General features: G+C 45.5%; 1 protein-coding gene across 2 annotated transcripts in view; it reads left to right on the top strand.

Annotated features, from left to right (window-relative positions):
• The first annotated feature begins 1547 nt into the window (after window positions 1-1547).
• The window catches only part of LOC138446662 (ATP-binding cassette sub-family C member 4), a 188176-nt gene continuing 167118 nt past the window's right edge, over window positions 1548-22605 (top strand). Inside the window, exon 1 of one of the 2 annotated variants that reach the window (XM_069601880.1) lies at window positions 1548-2089. In XM_069601880.1, coding sequence (XP_069457981.1) covers window positions 2016-2089 — 74 coding nt within the window. In that variant the 5' untranslated portion in view covers window positions 1548-2015. The remainder of the gene's footprint in view (window positions 2090-22605) is intronic. The other variant, XM_069601881.1, reaches the window with a different exon arrangement.

The raw sequence follows: 22605 nt of genomic DNA, 5'->3' as shown, positions 1-22605 counted from the left end.
ATCGGACAAATTAGAAATGCGGGATAAAAAAAGAAAGGCTTTTGTGCTCAGGAGGCCCCTGCAGAGTTTTGGTTGGTTACAAACTTATTCAACCTGAATAACTGAAGCTAAAAGCTTTTTTTTTTTTTAAAGTATGGGAACCAACTGAAGAGACTTAGCACACATGCACACATTGTTGATTTACAAAGTTGTGTTGTCATTATTAATAACAAACATGACTTTAGTCAAGGTACATGGGAAATTATCAAAGTGATCTGTTATCAGCATCAAGAACTTTGATCTTTCTTTGTTTAGGCTGGAAGGGACCAGAAACTGCTGAGCTGTAAGAAGGCCACACAAATAAGTAAACACTTATTGGGAGTCAAAGTTTCTGTTCATTCAGTCCAAGTTACTCATTCAGTGTATTCTAGACACCCATCGACACACACTGTCCATCCACCAGACCAGGCTGAACTATGCATCCAAATCAGAATTCATCATTTATTGATTTTTAAGACCTTGGGCAAGTTCTGTCCTTAAGCCTCATTTGTGAAATGGGATGATAATACGTAATTAGGGCATCCTTATAGCTAGAGTTGGCTTTCCAGGTGACTCAGTGGTAAAGAATGGGCCTGCCGATGCAGGAGACCTGGATCCTGACGATCCCCTGAAGGGAATGGCAACTCACTCCAGTAATCTTGCCTGGGTAAAGCCCATTGACAGAGGAGCCTGGAGGGCTGGCTACAATGTAGGAAGCACAGACTCAGCCCCACCTTTGCCACTAAACGAAAAAAAAGTCAGGTCAGGTCCTCAGAAATGCGAACCAACTTGATATTTTGTGGCATATGTCACTGTTAATCCACTAGGAACTGAGTACATGATGAAAGAAATCATAAGTGAGTCTCTCTCTCTGCAGATTCCCTTTTTCCAATCTAAGCACGTGCTTCAGTCCTGTCCGACAGTGTACCACGGTAAGGACTGTAGCCCCCCAGGCTCCTCTGTCCGCGGGGATTCTCCGGGCAAGAATACTGGCGAACTGGGGGCAACTGGGTTGCTATGCCCTCCTCCAGAGGATCTCCCCCACCCCGGGATCGAACCCCCATCCCCCGCCCGGTGTCTTAGGACTCCTGCTTCGGCAGGCGGATTCTTTACCAATAGCGCCACCTGGGAATCCCTCACAATCTAAAAGGGCAGCAAAACGCTCGCAGAGGTCCGTCCCTACACAATGCAGCAACACGAGATGCCAACAGCCTGTCCCCAGTGGCAACATTCACTCATCTTCCAAAATCGTTCTGAGTTCTTCTAATCTTGTTATTTTTCTTTGGCTCTTGACGCTCTGCAAACATAATCTGTGCTAAACCGTACTGTTGTCCGACATCAAAGGCTTGGCCGCAGGTCGGAGGACTTCCCAGAGGACCATAGTTTGGTACCAAGACGACAGGGTGCTTGGAGCTCCAACTGTTCACGCCTTCTGCCAGCTTTTCCAGGATATTTGCAAAACCGCAGTCGAAGGGGCGTTTCCGAGCAGCGGGGGGCGGGCATTACGGCGCCTCCCCTCTCCACGTTCTGGGGCGGGGGGCGGGTACCCGGCTGGGAGCAATAACTAAGGCCGCGTTCGCAGCCAGGTGCGAGCACGTGGACGCCTAGGCGCTGAGCCCCGTGTGCCGGGCGGTGCGTTTACCCTCCTCCCTTCGCCTCGCACCTTCGCCCGCCTCCGGGCAACCTCAGCCCAGGCCAACTTTAGGCGCCGCCGGCGCCCCCGCTCGCGGCCTGTGGCTGTGGGCTCCCGGCGATCCGGCCGCGGAGCTTTGCCGGCGTCCTCCCGGCGGGCCCCGGAGGCGGCGCGGCCTTGGGAGGCGGGGACCCGGCGGGCCTCAGGCGCTCGGCTTCCGGAAGCCAGTGGTTCTCTGGCTCCCGCTGCGCGGACTGGCGCGGCGGCCTGAAGTCCAGCATCCCGGCCAACACCTCCCGGAGCAGCAGGCTGCACCGACGCCTCAGCGGCCGGATCTCAAACCGCGCTCGCCCCGGCCGGCAAGATGCAACCGGTGTACCCGGAGGTGAAGCCCAACCCGCTGCGGAACGCGAACCTCTGCTCGCGCGTGTTCTTCTGGTGAGCGCCCCGCCTGGGCTGTGATAACCCCGCCACCGTGGGGCGGGTACTGATGCCACCTTCGCCTTTCGTGGGCAGAGGCGCTTTCCGCTCTCCCTCAGGCCGCCCGGCTTCTTGCCGCCGGTGGGGCCGCCCCGCGCCGGCCGCGTGGTCCCCGCCGGCTAGCCGGCTAGTGGGGGTGTGGGGAGCAGGCCGAGGAGGGGGACGTGGTCGCGGGGTCGCCGGCTATCCCAGTATATTTGTTCGCCGCTCTGGCAGCCTCCGGTTCCTGGAGCAGAGGGAGCAGCTGGAGCCGGAGGCGGAGAACCGAGGCTGCCCAGGGGGAGTCACCGCCCAGCCGGAGAATGGACCGGACCCTCCCCCCACCACCCCGCTGCCCCCCTCCACCCTACCCTTAGCCGGCTTCTCCAATACTGCTCTGGGAATTTGCTCTTCCGAGCTAGAGTTGCACTTTTTTTTCGTTTTTTACCCCCGCTAAGCAAGCAGCTTATGAGCAGCTTCCTTTATGTAATTAGTGCCCTGGACCAATTGTCGTCTTCCAATAATGTCTCCATCTTTAACCATATTCCCTATGGGACGTCTGCCGGCCAGTTGCACCCGGCTAGACTCTGTCTGTGACCGTGTCTCTCTCCCTCCCTCCTTCTGTGTGTGTGCGTCTGGTACCTAATTAAGGCAAATTTGTAATGGGTAAAGAAACAATTTATATGTAATGAATGGGCACACTATTCTTGAACATGTTTTGCATTTACGTGGGACACACAGCGACGACTGGAGTATGTCTTTTGACTAACCGCTTTCCCTATTGTGAATATTTACCCTTCCACCTTTGAAGGCCACTCTGGGGTTGGGGTACTTGAAGCCTGTGGGGTCTTGTCCAGATCTCTAGCCTTCAGAGAAGCGATTTGTTATTCCTATAACGTCAGGCAGGGCAAGGAACTCTCCAAGACAGTTTTTGTGGATTTTAAAAATGTATGCCTGGAAATGGAAAGTGAGGACCTCATTGATTGTGGTAGACACCCATTTCCAGTTTTCCTGTGAAGCAGATGGAGCTATTATCTTTTACATCTGAAGGTACTGAAGCATAGAGGTTGAGGAAGTTGCCTACATCACATGGTAAGTGGTGGAGTGGGATCCTGAACTAGGCAGTTTGACTTCTGAATCTGTGATTCCTGTGTGTAACTGTAGTTCTGTTAACTGTTCTGTTTAACCTGTAACTGTTGGTATGCTTGCTGCTGCTACTGCTAAGTCGCTTCAGACGTGTCTGACTCTGTGCGACCCCATAGACGGGGCCCCATTGTCTCTGGGATTCTCCAGGTAAGAACGCTGGAGTGGGTTGCCATTTCCTTCTCCAATGCATGAAAGTGAAAAGCGAAAGTGAAGTCGCTCAGTCATGCTGGACTCTTAGCGACCCCATGGACTGCAGCCTACCAGTTGGTATGCCTACTTGTTCCTAAATGCACAAAGAAGGCGATTCCAAACACACCTTTGTTCTTGTAGACAGTTCAGGTTCTTGCTGTGGGAGATGATGCATGTGAAACATCTATAATCAAGCTTTAGGGCGGCTTTTCTCAAAGTACAGCTCAGACCTGCAGCATCCTCCTCACCTGGGAGCCTGTTGTTCAGTCACTCAGTTGTGTCCGACTCTTTGCGACCCCATGGTGTGGAAGCACACCCGGCTTCCCTGTCCATATTCATCTCCCGCAGTTTGCTCACACTCATGTCCATCGAGTTCGTGATGCCATCCAACCATCTCATCCTCTGTCGTCCCTGTCTCCTCCTGCTTTCAATCTTTCCCAGCATTAGGGTCTTTTCTGATGAGTCAGCTCTTCACATCAGGTGGCCAGAGTATTGGAGCTTCAGCTTCACCATCATTCCTTCCAGTGGATATTCAGGATTGATTTCCTTTAGGATGGCCTGGATTGATCTTCTTGCAGTCCAGGGGACTCTCAAGAATCTTCTTCAACACCACAGTTCAAAAACATCAGTTCTTTGGTGCTCAAACTTCTTTATGGTCCAACTGTCATATCCATACATGACTATTGGAAAACCATAGCTTTGACTATATATGTGGACTTGGGAGCCTGTTAGAAATGCAGTTTTCCTGCACTTATTCTAGATCAGCTCTGTAAAATTAGAAGCTGTTGGGATGAGGTTTAAAGAAGTGTTCCAGGTGATTCTGGTGGAAGGTTGATGCGGGCAACTTGCTTAAAAAATTTTTTTTTTCTGGGAACTGCTTTAAGCCACTCCTCCCACTGGCATTGTTACTTCAGTATAATCTTTTAAAAAGGGGTCCAGACTTCCCTGGCAGACCAGTGGTTAAGACTCTGCTCTTGTAGTGCAGGGGGGTGGCGGGTTCCATCCATGGTGGGGAATGACGATCCCGAGGAGAGGGTGTTCAGAGTTTGCAGACTTAGTTGTTGACCATAATAGCTGTCTTGTATTCAAAGCCTGAAGTACCTTAGTGATTTCCTTCTGTACCCAACTTCACTACAAAGGGAATGATGAACTGAGCCCAGCCAGGAAGTTTTGCCCAGAGAGAAGGCTCACCTTGTAGAGAAAAACCGAGTTTTCATGTTCTCCTTGGGTATATACTTTAAATTTCATCTGCGGTTTAGTGTTTCACAACAGTTTGCAGGTAGGGTATAAGGATATACCCATTACCAATATGGGTGTTGGTAATTGTTGTGGATTTCATAGAAAAATACACATTTTTTTTCTATTTGTGTAAGAAATTTAAAACTATAAGGCAAGAAAAGAATAAGGATTTGTTTTTATTAGCCAAGTACACTTCACTGATATTTTGATTGTTTCTTAGTCTTTCCCCTAGAAATTTTTATGCACACCTGCTTACCCATATTCATTTTTTGTATAAAACAAAATAGTTTTGAATCTTGAAACCTTAATTTTCTTTGGTTAACATTTAATAGAAATCTTCAAAACATGGTATTTAATTGCAATTTATGCAGTCTTTCACTTTTGTTTAACACAGTTTATTGCTGATTATGATGTGATGAATATCCATGATCTTGTATTGTGGTGCATCTTTCCTTTTTCTGTATTCTCAGACATAAAATGACCAGTGAAAGGCCAAATTGTTTTCCATGAGGTCGGACCAATTTGCCCTCTTCACAGCTGTTTGTGAGCTTATTTAAGTGTCAACTTTGAATACCTAAATTAATTCTTCTAGGTCTAAGGTTAATATCAAACAGTCTTTGTTTTTTGGTCCTGCCATGAGGCATCTGGGATCTTAGTTCCCTGGCTGGGGATGGAACCTGTGCTCCTTGGCAGTGGAAGAGTAGAGTCTTAACCACTGGATCCTCGGGAAGTCCGATAATATCAAACATTTTTAATTTCAGTTTGTTTGATTTGTAAAAATAGAACCTCTTTTTGGTGCCTATTGACCATTTATTTATCGAATTGTGTATTAATAGATTTTTTTCATATGAGGCATTTATATTTTTGAAATAATTTGTAATAGCACTTATAATTTTACAGATTTTCATTTCTCTGCATTTAGAGGTTTTAAATGTTATTAAGTATATCAAGCTTTTTGGTTTCTTGCTTTTATAATATGTCTTTGTAAAATCCCAGCATCATTTAAATCTCTGTAGGCATTTTATTATAATCTTGTTTCATTTCTAACAAGCCAATTGGAATTTCATTTTTTCCTGAAATAGCCCATTTTCCTGTCATGGTTTATTGAATAATTCTTGCTCATCCCTGTTATTGAAAATAAGGAGCAAAGTTAATGAACGGTGTCCAGCTTGGGGACTGGATTCTCCAGTCTGCTGAGACTCTCCCTGGCGGTGTCCCTGCTGTCCTGCACTTCAGCCCCCTGGGGTGTGCTCTGCATTTCTCAACCACTTCCAGAGGCCAGCAGGTTGAGGGTTAGTACAGGACTTATCCACAGAGATGAGGGTTGAGTAGGATCTTGGACCACATTCACTTGTTCCATCAGTCAGTCAGTTCAGTCACTCAGTTGTGTCCGATTCTTTGTGACCCCATGGACTGCAGCACACCAGGCTTCCCTGTCCATCATCTCCCACAGTTTGTTCAAACTCGTTTCCATCGAGTCTGTGATGCCATCTAACCATCTCATCCTCTGTCGTCCCCTTCTCCTGCACTCAATCTTTCCCAGCATCAGGGTCTTTTCTAATGAGTCAGTTCTTTGGATCAGGTGGCCAGAGTATTGGAGTTTCAGCTTCAGCATCAGTCTTTTCAATGAATATTCAGGACTGATTTCCTTTAGGATGGACTTGTTGGACCTCCTTGCAGTCCAAGGGACTCTCACGAGTCTTCTCCAACACCACAGTTCAAAAGCATCAATTCTTTGGTGCTCAGCTTTCTTTATGGTCCAACTCTCACATCCAAACATGACTACTGAAAAAGCCATAGCTTTGACTATATGGACCTTTGTCAGCAAAGTAATGTCTCTGCTTTTTAATATGCTGTGTAGGTTTGTCATAGCTCTTCTTCTAAGGAGTAAGCATCTTTTAATGTCATGGCTGCAGTCACTATCTGCAGTGATTTTTGAGCCCAAGAAAGTAAAGGCTGTCACTGTTTCCATTGTTTCCCCTTCTATTTGCCATGAAGTGATGGGACCAGGTGCCATGACCTTCATTTTTTGAATGTAGAGTTTTATGCCAGCTTCAGTCTCCTCTTTCACTTTCATCAAGAGGCTCTTGAGTTCCTCTTCGTTTTCTGCCATTAGGGTGGTATCTGCATATCTCAGGTTATTGATAGTTCTCCCGACAATCTTGATTCCAGCTTGTGCTTCATCCGCTTAGCATTTTGCATGATGTACTCTGCACAGAAGTTAAATAAGCAGGGTGAAAACATACAGTCTTGTCAATCCTTTCCCAATTTGGAACCAGTCTGTTATTCCATGTCTGGTTCTTACTGTTGCTTCTTGACCTGCATACAGATTTCTCAGTAGGCAGGTAAGGTGGTCTGGTATTCCCATCTCTTGAAGAACTTTCCACAGTGTTTGTGATCCACACAATCAAAGGCTTTGGTGTAGTCAATAAACAGAAGTAGATGTTCTTCTGGAATTCTCTTTTTTTGATGATCCAGCGGATGTTGGCAACTTTATCTCTGGTGCCTCTGTTTTCTAAATCCAGCTTGAACACCTGGAAGTTCTCGGTTTGTGTATTGTTCAAGCCTAGCTTGGAGAATTTTGAGCATTACTTTGCTAGCGGGAGAGATAAGTACAGTTGTGCAGTAGTTTGAACAGTCTTTGGCATTGCCTTTCTTTGGAATTGGAATGAAAACTGACCTTTCCCAGTCCTGTGGTCACTGCTGAGTTTTCCAAATTTATTGGCACATAGAGTGCAGCACTTTCACAACATCATCTTTTAGGATTTGAAATAGCTTAGCTGGAATTCCATCACATCCACTAGCGTTCATGATGATGCATCCTAAGGCCCACTGGACTTCACAGTCACGGATGTCTGGCTTTAGGTGAATGATCGCACCATCATGGTTATCTGGGTCATTAAGATGTTTTTTGTGTAGTTCTCCTGTGTATTCTTGCCACCTCTTTTTAATATCTTCTACTTCTGTAAGGTCCATACTGTTTCTGTCCTTTATTGTGCCCATCTTTGCAGGAAATGTTCTCTTAGTATCTCTAATTTTCTTGAGATCTCTAGTCTTCCCAGTCTATTGTTTTTCTTCTATTTTTTTTTAATGATTGATCACTTAGGAAGGTTTTCTTTATTTCCATGATATTCTGTGGAACTCTGCATTCAGATGGACATACATCTTTGCTTTTCTTTGCCTTTCATTCTCTTCTTTTCCCAGCTATTTGTAAGGCATCCTCAGACAACCATTTTGCCTTAAATCATAATTCCCCTGACACTGACCACATTTCAGTTAGTGAACTATCCCCTTGCAAAGGGAGTGTGGTTGTGGAAACTGCCATTGATGTCAAGACAGCCTCTCTAGAGACTCTTGCAGAGAATCTGATGACATGAGGGGGATGTGAACTGGCTGAGTGCTGAGATGGTTTAGGGAGGTTGGTTCTGATAGGTCCTCAGTAACTATCGATGGTGAATACATCGAAATGTCTAATTTCAAACTAGGATTCTTGGCACCATTTTCAGAATGCCACTTGTATGAATCTTGTTGTTCTTCATTAACAGTCAAATCCACATGTTGATGGAATCTGGGCGAGCTCTCTGGGGTGCTTTCTCTGGCTTTGTTCTGTTCCCCCTTTTTAGATACATATCTAATTTTTAAAATTAATTAATTTTGCTAATTTGGATCTTAGTTGGGGCATATGGAGTCTTAGTTTGGGTAGGTGGGATCTAATTTCCTGACCAGGGCTTGAACCTGGGTCCCGTGCATTGGGAGTGTGGAGTCTTGGTCACTGAACCCCAGGGAAGATTTTATACGATAACTCCAGCTCCAAGGAAGATGCAGAAGGATCACCCTGAAGGTGTATTAAACTTTACTACTATGTCTTTGGGCTTCCCTCATAGCTCAGTCGGTAAAGAATCTGCCTGCATTGCAGGAGAGGCAGGTTCGATTCCTGGGTTGGAAAGATCCCCTGGAGAAGGAAATGGCAACACATTCCAGTATTCATGCCTGGTGAATCCCATGGACAGAGGAGCCTGGCAGGCTACAGTCCATGGGGTCCCAAGAGTCAGACAAGACTTAGTGACTAAACTACTACTACTACTGCTATTAAGTCCTTACCATGAAATAAACAGTGTAACAGATTTAACTCCTGTAGTTTGTTCTTGATATTGGGGTTTTTATACTCCACATCTGGTCAGCCTGAGAGATGTCAACTAGTATCCATTCAGATGTGTCAAGTGAACAATTTGCTTTTCTGAGTCATCCACAGGTCCCCCAATGTGTTGACTCCCTTCCTTTTGTTGACCTGAAACAGACTGTCAAGATATTTCTCCGGCAAAGATGGGTTTATGTGGGAACAGCAGAGAATTGCAGTTCAGTGTCTGCAGCCATGGGAAGCCTCGGGCAAGTCTACAGAGAAGGAGGAAGCAGAACTCTTACAGAGGGACAGGAGACTTGGGAAAGTTATTGTAGTGAACAGAATCCATGGCTTTTCATTAGCTGAATCCTTGCCAGGAAAGGAAGATCGTTACTTCTTGCCACTGGGCTCTGATATTGTTGCAGGCAGGAGAGCTCCCCCTCCTGGTCTCCCAACTATGTAATTGAGGTTTCTCTGTGTGTTAATTTTTTACACCTGCATGTCTTTCTCCCAGACTGTCTCCTCTGTGATGTGTGGAACATTTTCATCCTAAATCTTGCCTGTAACGTTTCGATGTAGCCAGAGAACACTGTCCTTCTTACTGTGAGGCTGTTACTATGGGTTTGAGTAAGATAAACCTCTTTGAGTGTTTTCGGTAATGAGTTTGATCCCTGGGTCAGGAAGATCCCCTGGAGAAGAGAATGGCTATCCACTCTAGTAGTCTTGCCTGGAGAATTCCATGGACAGGGGAACCTAGCAGGCTACAGTCCATGGGGTTACCAAGAGTTGGACCCAACTGAGCAACTAACATTATCTGTTTAACTTGCCAGCGCTGGTCTTACTAGAGAGTATACAGCAGTTTCTCAGCCCTCAACATGATGACTCATCCTGATGGCCCTAAAATTTGAATGCCTGGCCCCTCCCACTTTATATTATTTATTTTTTAAATCGATAAATTAAGATCTTTTTGTTGGAGTTTTCAATGTCAGACTCTCAAAAATTAATAGAATGAATAGACAGAAAAATAGAAGGATATAGGAGACCCGAAAAGCACTATGAACCAGTTAAGATTTATATAATTTTCACATAGCAGCAGGATGCAAATTCTGTTCATGTTCCCATAGATAATAAATCTCTGCAGTGTCAAGGAGACACTGATACATATCCAGGGTCATGAAACAAGGTGCAGAACTTTCATGGTCTAAAGGTATTGAAATCATACAGAGTCTGTTCCCTTATTACTGTGGAATTATGTTAGAAATCAATATCAAAAGATACTTGAAAATAACTTACATATTTTCAAGATCTGCACCCTGTTTTCAAGTTCCTCTCAAAGCATGAGAGCAGCTGGCTTGTTCACTCTTGTTGGGACTCAACAAGGTATTGGGGAGGAAGGGGGCTTCCTGTGTGCGGAGATAAATATACTTGGTCCCTGACTCCTTGGATAGTAAACCCTGGTTGCACCTGGTTTTGTCTTCCTTTTACCAAAGCAGGACATTGAAGAGCTCAGAGTTAAGTCAAGGTGACAAGTTCCAGAGTACTGGCTATGACCTCTGTTGCTGTGTGTATTTCCTTACCCAGGGCACACAGAATGCCTGGATTGACTGAGCTTATAATGGTGATTGAGAGGAAATCTCCCATTTGTCAACTGAAAGCTCGTGAACATAAAGTTGCTCACTCAATAAGCTGCTTTTATTTTTCAGACCCCTGTTGGTGTGTTTTGTTGGTGAGGATGTGACAGATTATGTGATAAAACCATCTGGCTACTACTTCTACTGAAGGGATTTCTCAACTCGGCAGTGTACCTTCTTCCCTTTCTGTAAAGAGAGAAAGTTGTCTGTCCTGTTTTTTTTTTTCCTGTTCAGAGAGGAGGTTTAACAATTCCATTTCCAATTACAGTATTTCCCATCAGTTTTAAAAAACTATTTACAGGAAGCATTATTATACTATTTCTACTTTTAAATGCATTAAACACTTCTAAATATCTAGAAAGACTAGATATTTCATATACAAACTTACTTATCCACTATGTACATGGTACTGTTAAAATTGCACACACGAATAATGGTTATAATTTGTGGTATCTTCTAAATACGACCATTTTGGCCTGAACCATTTCCTACCTCACTTCCTTCTCTCTACCACCAATTGTCCGGTTTTTAAACAGAAATTCAATTCAGTTGCTCAGTCATGTCCGACTGTTTGTGAACCCACGGACTGCAACACGCCAGGCTTCCCTGTCCATTACCACCTCCCAGAGCTTGCTCAAAAACCCTGGGAGCTTGCTTAAATAGAAGGGAGATGGCTTAAAACTTAAGCCTGGGCCTGTAGGGGTTGGCGTATTGGTGCCACAGATTACATAGGTGGCGTTTATATGAGTTCTGAGCGTTCCTTGAGCAACACAGTTTGTTCACTTGTAAAACATGCACAGGTAAGTGCCTGCTGCATATCAAGCCCTCAATAAATGGGGACAGTGAGGATTATTGCAAAACCCTCCCTCCCTCCCTCTCTGGAGTGGATTTGGTCTTCTCTACTAGGAGCCACTCAGAAAGTAAGTTGAAGTGTTTTTGAAGGGAAATTCCGCAGGGCCGCCTTCTCATCAGCCCCGTTCCTCAGGAGGGATTCCTTTCCTGTAAAGGGGGGAGACCGTCTTAGAAACCCTTCCAGGAAGAATGAAGTGCAGCCGGAAGGAATCCTGCAGAGCCGCCAGCTCACAGACACAAAAGGGAAATCAGTTGCCTTTGATTTCTGGAACTCGCCTCTTTAGTGAGGGCAGAGCAAAGTGAGAAAGTAGTACCTAGTGCTGAACGTGTGTGGAAAGGGTGGGCCGGGGGGTGGGTCAGGGTCCTGTGGGTGAGACGGAACTCCACCTGCAAAGTGCGGGTGAACCCGAGGCCGGCCTCGCCGTTCTATGACTCCCAGGCATGTCCGGCTGATTCTTCTGGAAAGTCTTACTCTGAGAAGTTGGTGGCAGGCGAACGGGGTGGGTGGGGTGTCCACACACTGGTTGAATCCAGATGGCCCAGAGCCACCCAGACAGCCGCTCTGCGGTTTAAAGCCGCAACGTGGTTTCTCCTGCTCACGTGTTTAGGCTGAATTCTGGCAAGAACCTCAAGGCAGGCAGAGGTGAACGCGAGCGCCGCTGCAGCCCCCTGTATGTGGAAGAACCCACCGGCGCAAGCGCGGTGCAGCGTATGGGCCTGAGGGAGGGAGGCCCTCTAGGCTGGTGGCTGCCTCCAGGCAGGAAGTGGTCATCCTCCACACTTCCTGCCTCCTTCGTGCTCACTTCCTCCTGCCTCTTTCTGCTTCCTTCCCCTGCCTTCTGTGTTCTATTTTGTAGCTTATTTTTAAACTTTTAAATGTATTTTTAAATGTTTTTATCATTTGGCTGCGCTGTGAGGAATGTGGAGTTTTTATTTAGTTCCCCGGCCAGGGGTTGAACACATGCCCCCCTGCCCTGAAAGTGTGGCATTTCAACCCCTGGACCTCCAGGGAAAGTCCCTCTGTTTTGTTTCTTATTTCTGCCGTCCCTCCCTCCTCAGAAAGTCGGCCCCACTTGGTGGTTTCCACAGAAGTCCACGTGCAGTGAGGTTTGGTGATCTTTGAAGATGTGGGTTGAGGATTATCAGTGGAGGGCCTGGCCTGCCTCCCCTCCATTTCCTCTCTCAGCCCCCCTCCCGCTGAAGTAAGAGGCAGGGTCTCCCCTCATTGTGCACACAGCCACGCTGAGCACTCCTGGACCCGCTGAGATTTTCGAGAATACCTTGCTACCTTAAGCAGATTCTATACTAGCAGGTGGAACGCTACCACAACCATGATTAACGTTTGTATCGATAAAAGACTGGCCAAGCCCAGCCACTTTCTTGGCCTCCAGCTGAAGAAACTGAGGTGCAGAGAGGTTAAAAAGATACCATGTCCAAGGCAACACAAATCTGTAAATGGAGAGGAGGCTGTTAATTTCAGCTTCAGATGTTGAAAGTCAAGTGCCAGAGACCCTTGGAAGGCAGAGGAGGATGAGTTACATACGGCTCCAAGAGTGGTGTGAGCCAAGAAGAGAACGGGTGGTGCTTGTAAAAAAAAAGCTATATTGTATCTTCATTTATGCAGAAATTCTCTTAAGTCCATCTCCGAAAGCATATTGCACTGCAAATAATGACTTTATTCCTAAACATTTAACAGTCTGGTGTTAATGTTCAGTCTTAAATTTCTGACTTGTCCCCTGGTTCCTAATGGATCTTAGCATTTGACTTGATTGTAGAGCAAAGCAAAGGGTTTGGTGTTTCTTATATCCTGGTCTTTTGACAGGCCAGGATCCTAGTATTCTTGCGCTTGCATCTTTTTATTTTATTTATTTTAAAATTTTTGTTTACTTTGTTTATTTATTTATTTTTTTTGGCTGGGCCATACAGCTTATAGGATCTTTGTTCCCTGACCAGAGATCAAACCCCGGCTCTCAGCGGTGAGAGCATGGAGTTGTAACCGCTGGGTCTCTAGGAAATCCCTGCATCTTTTTATTTTGGAATGAAATGTTATGGTATGGCAGCCTCCCTTCCGTTCCTCTCCCCCACAAAAGGGGGCGGGAAAATACCTTGATTTGATATGAAATCAGATTAATAGTAAAATTTTTGATTGCCTGAGTTTGTAGAGCTATTTTCAGTCTCTGTTTTCTAAAAGTTGCTCCTTTTGGCCTGTTCTAGGTGCCTCAACTCCTGGTTTGCCCAGGACAGTCCTGATTCACACCCCTTAATCATCCTGTAATTATTAACAGCACCCTGTTTTACTCCTAGCAGTATCTTAGGTTGGATGATAAATAATATGGTCGCTCTAACAGAGCTAAGTTCATATTCCATAAAATATGCTCCTCCCTCTCCAGTGGGTTCAGTTCCTGGGTTGGGAAGATCCCCTGGAGAAGGGAATGGTACCCAGTCCAGTATTCTTGCCTGGAGATCCCATGGGCAGAGGAGCCTGGCAGGCTACAGTCCATGGGGTCGCAAAATGCCGGACATGACTGAGCAACTAACACACACACACATGACTGAGCAACTAACACACATACACACACACACTCCTGCGGATTATGGGCAGAAACTGGACAGAGTTCAGCTAAACGACGTATCTGAGTAATGACAAGTGAAATCCTGTTACTGTAACCACTTGAGCAGGTATCCTTCTAAGATAATCCCTGACCTGTGATTTGTACATGAGTGATGGCTGTGAAAGCTGCAAGGAGAGTGTGTGCTCCTGGAGGTGGCACGTGGGCATCTGGGTTGCTCGGTCCCTCCTAGCCGTGGGTCCCGGGGGAATGCACAGAGTCACTGGGGCTGGAGGCACAGTGGTCTCCTGAAGGTGTATGCGAGTCCAGCCAGTGAAGGTGCTTATCTCCGGCTGAGCCAGCTGAACAGAAAGCCAAGACGAGGGCACTTTGAGCAGCCAGGCACCAGGGAAGCCCTGGGTCAGGTGGAGAGGCTGTCAGTTCCCCAGATGACCTGCACCTTCACTGCCTTAGGTAGCTAAGATAGACTGGTTACAGTGCTTTTGCAGTGGGCTGGAGGAAGAATAGGCCACGGGTTCCGAGGGGCGTGGGGGCTCCCTTGGGCTCGGCCAAGGCTGAGGAACCCTCTGCCCTGTTTCAAGGACCCCATGTCTGAGGTGAGGCTCAGTAAGTGACTTTGAACTCTGTGCTGATGTGCTGACTGTCCTGGCTGGTAACCAGCTGTGTGATCTCAATCTTGGTCCAGATCTAGTCTGAGCCAGTTTCTTTATTCGCCCAATTGAACATGTTAGCATTAGCCCGTGGGTGGATGGAAAAGAGATATTAGATGTCAGCCACCTTTGCTGCTTTCCTCAGGGACCTCAAGCCCAGCTACTATCTCTCCCAGGTCCCCAGGTTCTCTCCCTTCTATAGGACATTCTTTTATGCTCTTTACTGCTCAAGAGGCAAACACTTAGCATCTCAGGATTTTTCTTGAAGTGCTTTAGGCCTTTGGGCTTCTGCCCTGCTGTTCCTTTGGCTTGGAACTTGACGAACCACTTGTCCTTTGGGTCTTGGTCCTCACCTGGCCTCCTTGGTGAGCTGTGTTCTTCACTCTGTCTAAAGTGGCCACTCCCACCCTCAGTCGTGTCTCCCTGTTTTATTTTCTGTTTGGTTATTATCATTGTTCTTGATGCTAAAGCTGAAACTCCAGTACTTGGCCACCTCATGCGAAGACTTGACTCATTGGAAAAGACTCTGATGCTGGGAGGGATTGGGGGCAGGAGGAGAAGGGGACGACAGAGGATGAGATGGCTGGATGGCATCACTGACTTGACAGACGTGAATCTGAGTGAACTCCGGGAGTTGGTGATGGAGAGGGAGGCCTGGCGTGCTGTGATTCATGGGGTCGCAAAGAGTTGGACACGACTGAGCGACTGAACTGAACTGACCTGTCTTTATAATTTGATTATCATCCCTCTTCTCAAATGTGAACTCTATTAAAAAAAAAAAGACCCTATCTAAGGTCTAGAACCTAGGAAAGTGTCTTACTTAATGGGTGCTGAAGATTAATTTGAATTAATGTTATAATTCTGGTTTCCCTATAGTCCTATGGTTGAGATTCCTAGTGAAAAAAAGCTTGTGGGTTAACATCCTTTTTTATTAATAAAGGGGTCGTGCATATCCTATGGCTTGAGGGCTACTTCCCAGGGGATTGAGGGAGAAAGGTCTCATCTGGATATGCCTCTCTTGACGATGGCATTCAGCTCACGGGCTGGTTTAGGGCTGGGAGACAGGACGGTCTGGAACCAAGGTGACACTTCAGTTCAGTCGACTCTGCGACCCCATGGACTGCAGCACACTAGGCCTCCCCGTCCATTACCAGCTCCTGGAGTTTACTCAAACTCATGTCCATTGAGTCACAGGCCATCCATAAAGAATCTCCTGCAGAGCATTCTCCCTGCTGACAAAACCTGTTTCTATTTTCGGTTGCTTTTTTCCCACCTCTGCAAGCTTCTGTGCTAATAGGAAACATTTTTTTAAAAGCAAATGGAAGAGTGTACCAAAATTATTAAGGAAGCTGTTTTAGCCTGTCCTCAGATTCTCTAGGGAGTTTTCTCTCTTTCTACTTAACTTCCAATCAAATAAGCCCTTTAATAATAGATCACATACAGAGAGGCTTTTCAAAAGATGTTTTTGTTCTTTCTGAATATGCAGTTACCTATTCAAGCTGAGGGTTGTTATGTTCGTAATTGACCTATAATGCTTCAAAGAATGAACTGGTTTAGCTGGAATTTTCCTAAAGTCTGTCCTGTTGACTTTGTATTGCCCAGATAGAAAGTGTATGATCTATAATTAGCCTTCCTCCTTTAACTCTGAGTAATAGGCAGAAAGACTATTAGATTTTTAAATTGGTGTTAAATTTTGGACCGCTGTTCTCAATATTGTGTAAAGAATTCCACATTGTTGGTCTGAGTCTCTGCTGAGAGAGACGAATTGCCTAGAAGACAGACAGATAGAATAGTCTTAAAGAAAGACTGACCTGGTGAGGAAGAGTGGTTTTATAGTCAAAGCCAGTGTAGGCGCTGGGGGTTTTTCCATCACACCCTCTACCTCAGGGCTGTTGAGCCTTGTCTGTTTTGTTTATGGAGCTTAAGCAATCTTTCAGTTATTAGCTAGTGGTTAATTACCAGAAATATGAACTCAAATCACTGTTAGTTTTTTTTAACCGTTTGCATTTTCTCCTAATCATGTAGGTTGGTGACAGAAATTCAGTGAAAAGGTAGGCTCAACTACTTTACTAGTTATTCTGTTTACTTGGAGGAAAATCAAATTTGTGTTATCAGCTGCACTTCTTTTCAAACTTCATACCATTTGCCACAAAATATTTTGGATTGTAGGGCAGTGTCGGCCAGGGGCTGAAGTCTCTGTCAGTGTTCTGCCTTAAATATTAAAAATCAGTTGCAAAAAATATAAATAAATGAAAATTAGTTGCCATACTGTATGGTTCAGTGGTAAAGGATCTGCCTGCCAATGTAAGAGATGCAAGTTCGATCCCTGGGTCGGGAAGATTCTCTGGAGGAGGAAATGGCAAACCACTCTAGTATTCTTGCCTAGGAAATCCCATGAACAGAGGAGCCTGGTGGACTAGTCCACGGGGTCTCAGAGTCAGCCATGACTGAGTGAATTAGCAGGTCAGGTCATCTTACAGAAGCATCTGATGCTCATGCCTGAGGAGAAAGATGCTTGGGAAGAAACATGAGGAGCTGAAGTAGGTTGTTAAGAAAACCCTGGAGCCAGTTGGAAGAGGCATTGGAGAGAACAAGAGGGTCCATGGTGCTGCACCAGAGTCCTCTACCCTCCCAGTGGAACGCAAGGAAATGCATCAAATGCTGCCTCAGTGAACCGGGTGCCTGTTTTGTCAACTTACTGTGTTTTCAGTGACTCTGGGGAATTGAAGGCAGTCTGATAGGTGGACCTGAAGAATCATGACCCCAGGGGAAGGGACCAGGAACAAAAAAAGTAGTAACAGAGGGTGTTATTCAGGACTTCACAGCTGAGCCAAGTTGACAGCTACAGAGAGTCTGCGCAAGACAAAATTGCACCCTGAAATTCACTCCTGTGTTGAAGGGGGCCCTTGTTTGTTCCTTCTGAATGAATCATCAGAGAATGAGAATGTCTAAAAATCTGAACTATGCTGTAAGGAGACTTTGGGAGATAAAAGTTTGGAAGTTTGGGGGAAGCTCCAAATAAGCGTTCTGAATAAATTGTATTTGAAATAGAGATAAGGAATTGGAATTGATGCATCTTCTTGTTTTTTTTTTTTTTTTTGATGGCAGAGTGTCTGTTTTTCTTCTCCTTTTGGGTGACATAAGATCAGTGGGGTCACATATGAGGCATAGGTTTGTTTTTGTGTTAAGTATTTTGTGCAAGAATTTAGTTCTGCCCAGAATAGACTTTGCAATATGTATTAGGGGATTTGGGGAAATGAAAACAGTAAAGACAGCTTGTGGCCTCGTGGGGCTTGAACCCTTCACTGAAAGTAGAGAGGATTCATTTAGATTTCTTATTTAGCTGAAAGTTGTGGCAATTCCAATAGCAGAAGGTTTTTCCTAAGTACACGAACAGTGTGAGATGTTGTCTCAGGTCCCTGATATTAAGCACTCTGCACCTCTTTGAGGTCATCCAATAGTTTAGATTTCTCATGCATTCCAATTTGGGCTTCCCAGGTAGCTGAGTGAGTAGTAAAGCATCTCTGCCTGCAAATGCAGGAGACACAGGTTTGATTCCTGGGTCGGGAAGATCCCCTGGAGGAGGACATGGAAACCGACTCCAGTATTCTTGCCTGGAGAATCCCATGGACAGAGGAGTCTGGTGGGCTACACACAGTCCATGGGGTCGCAAAGAGTTGGACCTGACTAAGTGACTGAGCGTGCGTGTGCCTACACACCCATGAATGCCAACTCAGATGGCTTTTTTTTAGACTTCGTTAGCAGAGGCTTGCGATGAGAGTTCTTGGGGAAAGCTGAGGGAAAGCATTGGAGCTTCCTGAATATTACCCAGGCTTTGGTTTAATGGTGATTTTAGGTTGAGGGAATCCTGTTCCCTTCTTCTGGTTTCATGCAAAGCCATGTCATGTCCTGTGCCCTCTTTCTCTTAGGCCTAATGTCTGTTGCAAAGGAACATGTTGCAAAGGAACATGAAGTTAAGTAAGCTTCACCTTAAACCTCAAAGAAGTTCCATTGCAAACTGGAGCTATCGTGGGAGTTATTGCTAAGTTCTCATCTGCCTCTTGCAAAATTTTGGACAAACAAGGTGATATTTATATTCAGGTCTTATAAACCCCGGACTGCTAGGATGTCTAGGGCTGAGGTGATGCAAATATTTGCCCAGGTTTTATACAGACAGACAGTCTGTTAACGATAGCTGTGGTCTCAGAGAGTAAACAACTTCCACATGGACTTCTGTGCGAGACTGGCATGGCTGGTGGGGCCCGTGTGTGCCCCTTTTGTCCTCTCCTCCTTGGTCAGCTGTCAGTGTTGTGTGCTCTGGAGATCTCACTGTTGACAGCCCTGTCCTCTGACTCAGGGTGGCAGATACTGTTTTTAGTAGAACCCAGCCAACTGCTATCACATTGCACATTCTAAAGCAATCTGTCTGCAGCTGTCTCTGAATTCACTTGCTAGCTGCACTTTGAGACCAGAATTAATCATAGGGCTGAGTTAAATTCTGTCATGGGTCAGGAGAGAAAGGCCAGCTGGCTATTTCTGGTTGGGTCTATTTTGGCGTGTCTTTTACTGCTCATCATTGGACTGCCATCTCTGAGGCATCAGCAAGGAGAACCTCTCCGGTGGGTGGCTCCGCAGACCAGCAGCATTGCCGTCACCTGGAGCTTGGGCAAAATGTATTCTCAGGTCCTGCCACAGGCTTAATGAATCAGAATCTGTATTTGACCAAGGTTTCCAGGTGATTCAAATCCATGGGACTAGGCCAGGCTCCTCTTCTGCTTCATTGAAGCAGGTTCTGAGGGTGGAAGAGGAGAGCATGGAAGAGGAGAGCGTGGAGGTGTGCTCATGGTTTTAAGGTCTGTGTCCTATGTGTCAGTCACACACAGCCCTTTTATCTCCCCCATCACATGGTCTCACCTAGCTGCAGGGGGCGTGGGAAAGAGTCAGACCCTGTAACCAGGAGTAAGTAAAGGAAGGATCAGACTCAGAAATGGGCAAAGCAGTGGATTAGCTGAGCTACGCTGTGGATGGAGTTCAGCTGTAAACATTATGCCCAGCTTTCTTTTTGTTACTCCTATTATTTTTTTTCTTAACTCATACTAAAAGATTTTTTTAAAATTATGCTCATTGCTGATGAGAGGAAAAGATTAATTTTATTTCTAAGCTCATATAACATCAATATTATTGTTGGGTGACTCACTTTCATAGAGGAAATAACCCAACATCTACGACTGATGTAAGATGTGGATTTCCCCCTAGTCTTCTCTTCCCTGTCATGATGGAAAATGGCAAGCATATATACAAAGCAGAGGGAGCACCCGTCTGTGAGTGTCAGCAAGGAGACCGCCTCATGGCAAATCTTGATTCAACTCACTTCTGACTCACTTCCTGTCCTAAACATGAACTGTCTTTTTTTTTTTTTTTTTTTTTGGCAAGTCTGATGAATAAAGAATGCTGTTATGGGTTGCATTGTGTCCCTGTAAAACTTATGTGTTGAAACCCTAGTGCCCAGGACCTCAGAAAGTGACTGTTGTTTGGACATTGGGCCTTCAAAGAGGTGATTAGGTGAAAATTAAGATGCTAGTGTGGGCGCTAATCCAGTATCACTGGTGTCCTTGTAAGAAGACAACTATTGGGCGCTAGTGATGAATACGCACAGAGGAAAAGGGCCTGTGAAGATGCACAGGGAGTGGCCGTCTGTAAACCAAGGGGAGAGACCTCTGAGGACACCAACTCGGCCAGTGCCTTGGACTTTTAGCCTCCAGAACTGTGAGCAGCTTCCATAATTTTAAGTCACATAGTCTGTGGCGTTTGTTGTAGCAGCTCTAGAAAACTAATATAGATGGTATACGGAATACAAATGGTACACCTACCGTTGCTGTTTCTTTTCCTTTTTAAAGGAAGAGCCCTGTAACCTACTTTTCTTAATAAGTCTTTGTACACATTTGTTTTTTCCTACAAGTCTTTGTAGGAAAGGGTCAATATGATTATATACACTCATACAGACCTGCTACGTTATCACATTGTATATCATCTCACTTCACATTTTTGTTTTTGCTCTGTGTCATACAACAGGCACAGAATATTATAAAAACGAAGCCATAGCTTTAGAGAATTATTGTAAACCTAATACCTTGTAAGTTAACCAGATCATGAAAGAAGGTTCTGCCAGCTCCACTTCCTACCCTCCAGTATTCTATTCCAGTCACAAGCCCTTCCCTTTTCCTCAAAAAGAAAAATCAGCTTCAAACTCTTCAGAGCCTATATTTCTTTAAACTTTTCATCAATGTATCTGTAATGTATATTTTTTTGCTTTTGTTTTTGAGTTTTAATTAGTCTGCATGCTATGGGTTCACATTCTGCTTCTTTTTGGAATGCAGTATAATTTAATACAGCAACACCTTTTGGTAACTAACACAGATCCTGTGTTTTTAAGATAGCTCTAAAATATTCTAGCATGTTAACATATTTTAGCAATATATCTGTTGTGGGGCACTTGCAATTTGGCTACTTTCTAAGGAAATATTTCCAGTATAGTCATCATATCTGGACTGATTCTTTAATTCTGAACCATATAACCCATTCATCCTGAAACTACAGATGAAAATACATATCTCCGCCCCCAGGTGCTGGTCTGCACTGGGGAGGGAAAGTGCTGGCCTTCTCTCCCAGGCTTCAGAGCTTAGCTCTGTGGAGTAATGTCTAAAAGTTAAATGTCTGAGGCAAAGGATACACTGGCTTTGTATTAATAATTTTAATGAAACCTATCTGGGTGGTTTTAAAGAAAAATTGGATCAATTTGAAATATGCCAATCTTGTAATTAGGTCTATGTTGACTTTGGAGGGAAAAATAAAATTGGGTCTGGCATGGTACCTTCGAATTATTCTGATTCCCAGCAAGGCTGATGTTTCCCCAGCACCGATTACTGTTGGGTTTGCTGAACAGGTTGACTGTTGCTCTCTCTGTCGTGGCCCCTTGGGCTTCCCTGTTGGCTCAGTGGTAAAGGATCTGCCTGCCATTGCAGGAGATGACCCCTGGGGACTCCATCTCTGGGTCAGGAAGATCCCCTGGAGACAGAAGTGACAACCCACTCCAGTATTCTTGCCTGGGAAATCCCATGGACAGGAGCCTTGCGGGCTGCAGTCCATGGGGTCACAAGGAGTCGGACACGACTGAGCGACTAAGTGGGGCTCCTTAGCAGTGAGGCAGGTCCCAGTTTGTGACTCCTGACTCAAGTCCTACCTTCTTCTCACTAGTGTGGCCCCAGGTGCTTGGAATTCGTTCCTCGAAAGCTTTTCTCCTACCTCCTGCCAGTTACTGATGTCCATTTCCACCGCTGTGTGGAGGCTTAGACCTCTTTCACTCCTGAGCTAGTGGTCAGTGGTGGTCGGACTGGTAGACATGAGGGGTCACCAGTGACGGAGCCCTGTGCATCCCCTTTCAGTAGCTGGTCTGCTAGGCAGTATTTTGAATCCTCTGCCCATCCTTTCCTCAGGCATCCACCACAGGTAGATTCTAAGGTGAGGGAGAGATCTTTGACTTAACCCATTGTAAGCTTCCTCAGGCCAGGTGCCTCAAAGCATGAGTTTTTGCTTCTAGTCAGTCATTTAACTGACCTTGGCATCTTGGGCCTGTTTCCCTCTCTGGGGCTCTTGGACTGCACTAGGTTTCTCCAAAGAGGGTTCTAGCTTTCACCTCCTATGATCTAATAATCATTTACCACCACCAATCTTTCCTAGAAAGACAGTTCTCCGTGTGGTTCATGACCAAATCCATGAGGAATGCTTGCTTAAAACGCAGATTCTTCGTCTCCACCCCAGATCTGGGGAGTCAGGACCCCAGTGAATGGGGTCTGTGTTTATTTTGAAGAAGCTTCTCAGGTGATTTCATTGTAGATTAAAATGTGGGAAGTCTATCCTAGAGCCTGTGGCCACCAGGCAAGAGGAGGGAGTTCTTAAAACATTCCTAGTTTCTTCCTTCAGAGTTGGCAGAAGTGTTCATAGTGACAGAAATAGGTCTAGGACAACAGTTGTGTATCAGCTGAGGGAAAGATAGGGAGGTTGTGGGAGAAAGAGGTGGTCAAAGCAGGGGGAGCCAGTT

Source organism: Ovis canadensis, chromosome 10, assembly GCF_042477335.2.
Source record: "Ovis canadensis isolate MfBH-ARS-UI-01 breed Bighorn chromosome 10, ARS-UI_OviCan_v2, whole genome shotgun sequence".
NCBI classification, from domain to species: domain Eukaryota; kingdom Metazoa; phylum Chordata; class Mammalia; order Artiodactyla; family Bovidae; genus Ovis; species Ovis canadensis.
Note: the sequence above shows the minus strand (reverse complement) of the source record. Positions and strands in the feature narration are given on the sequence as shown.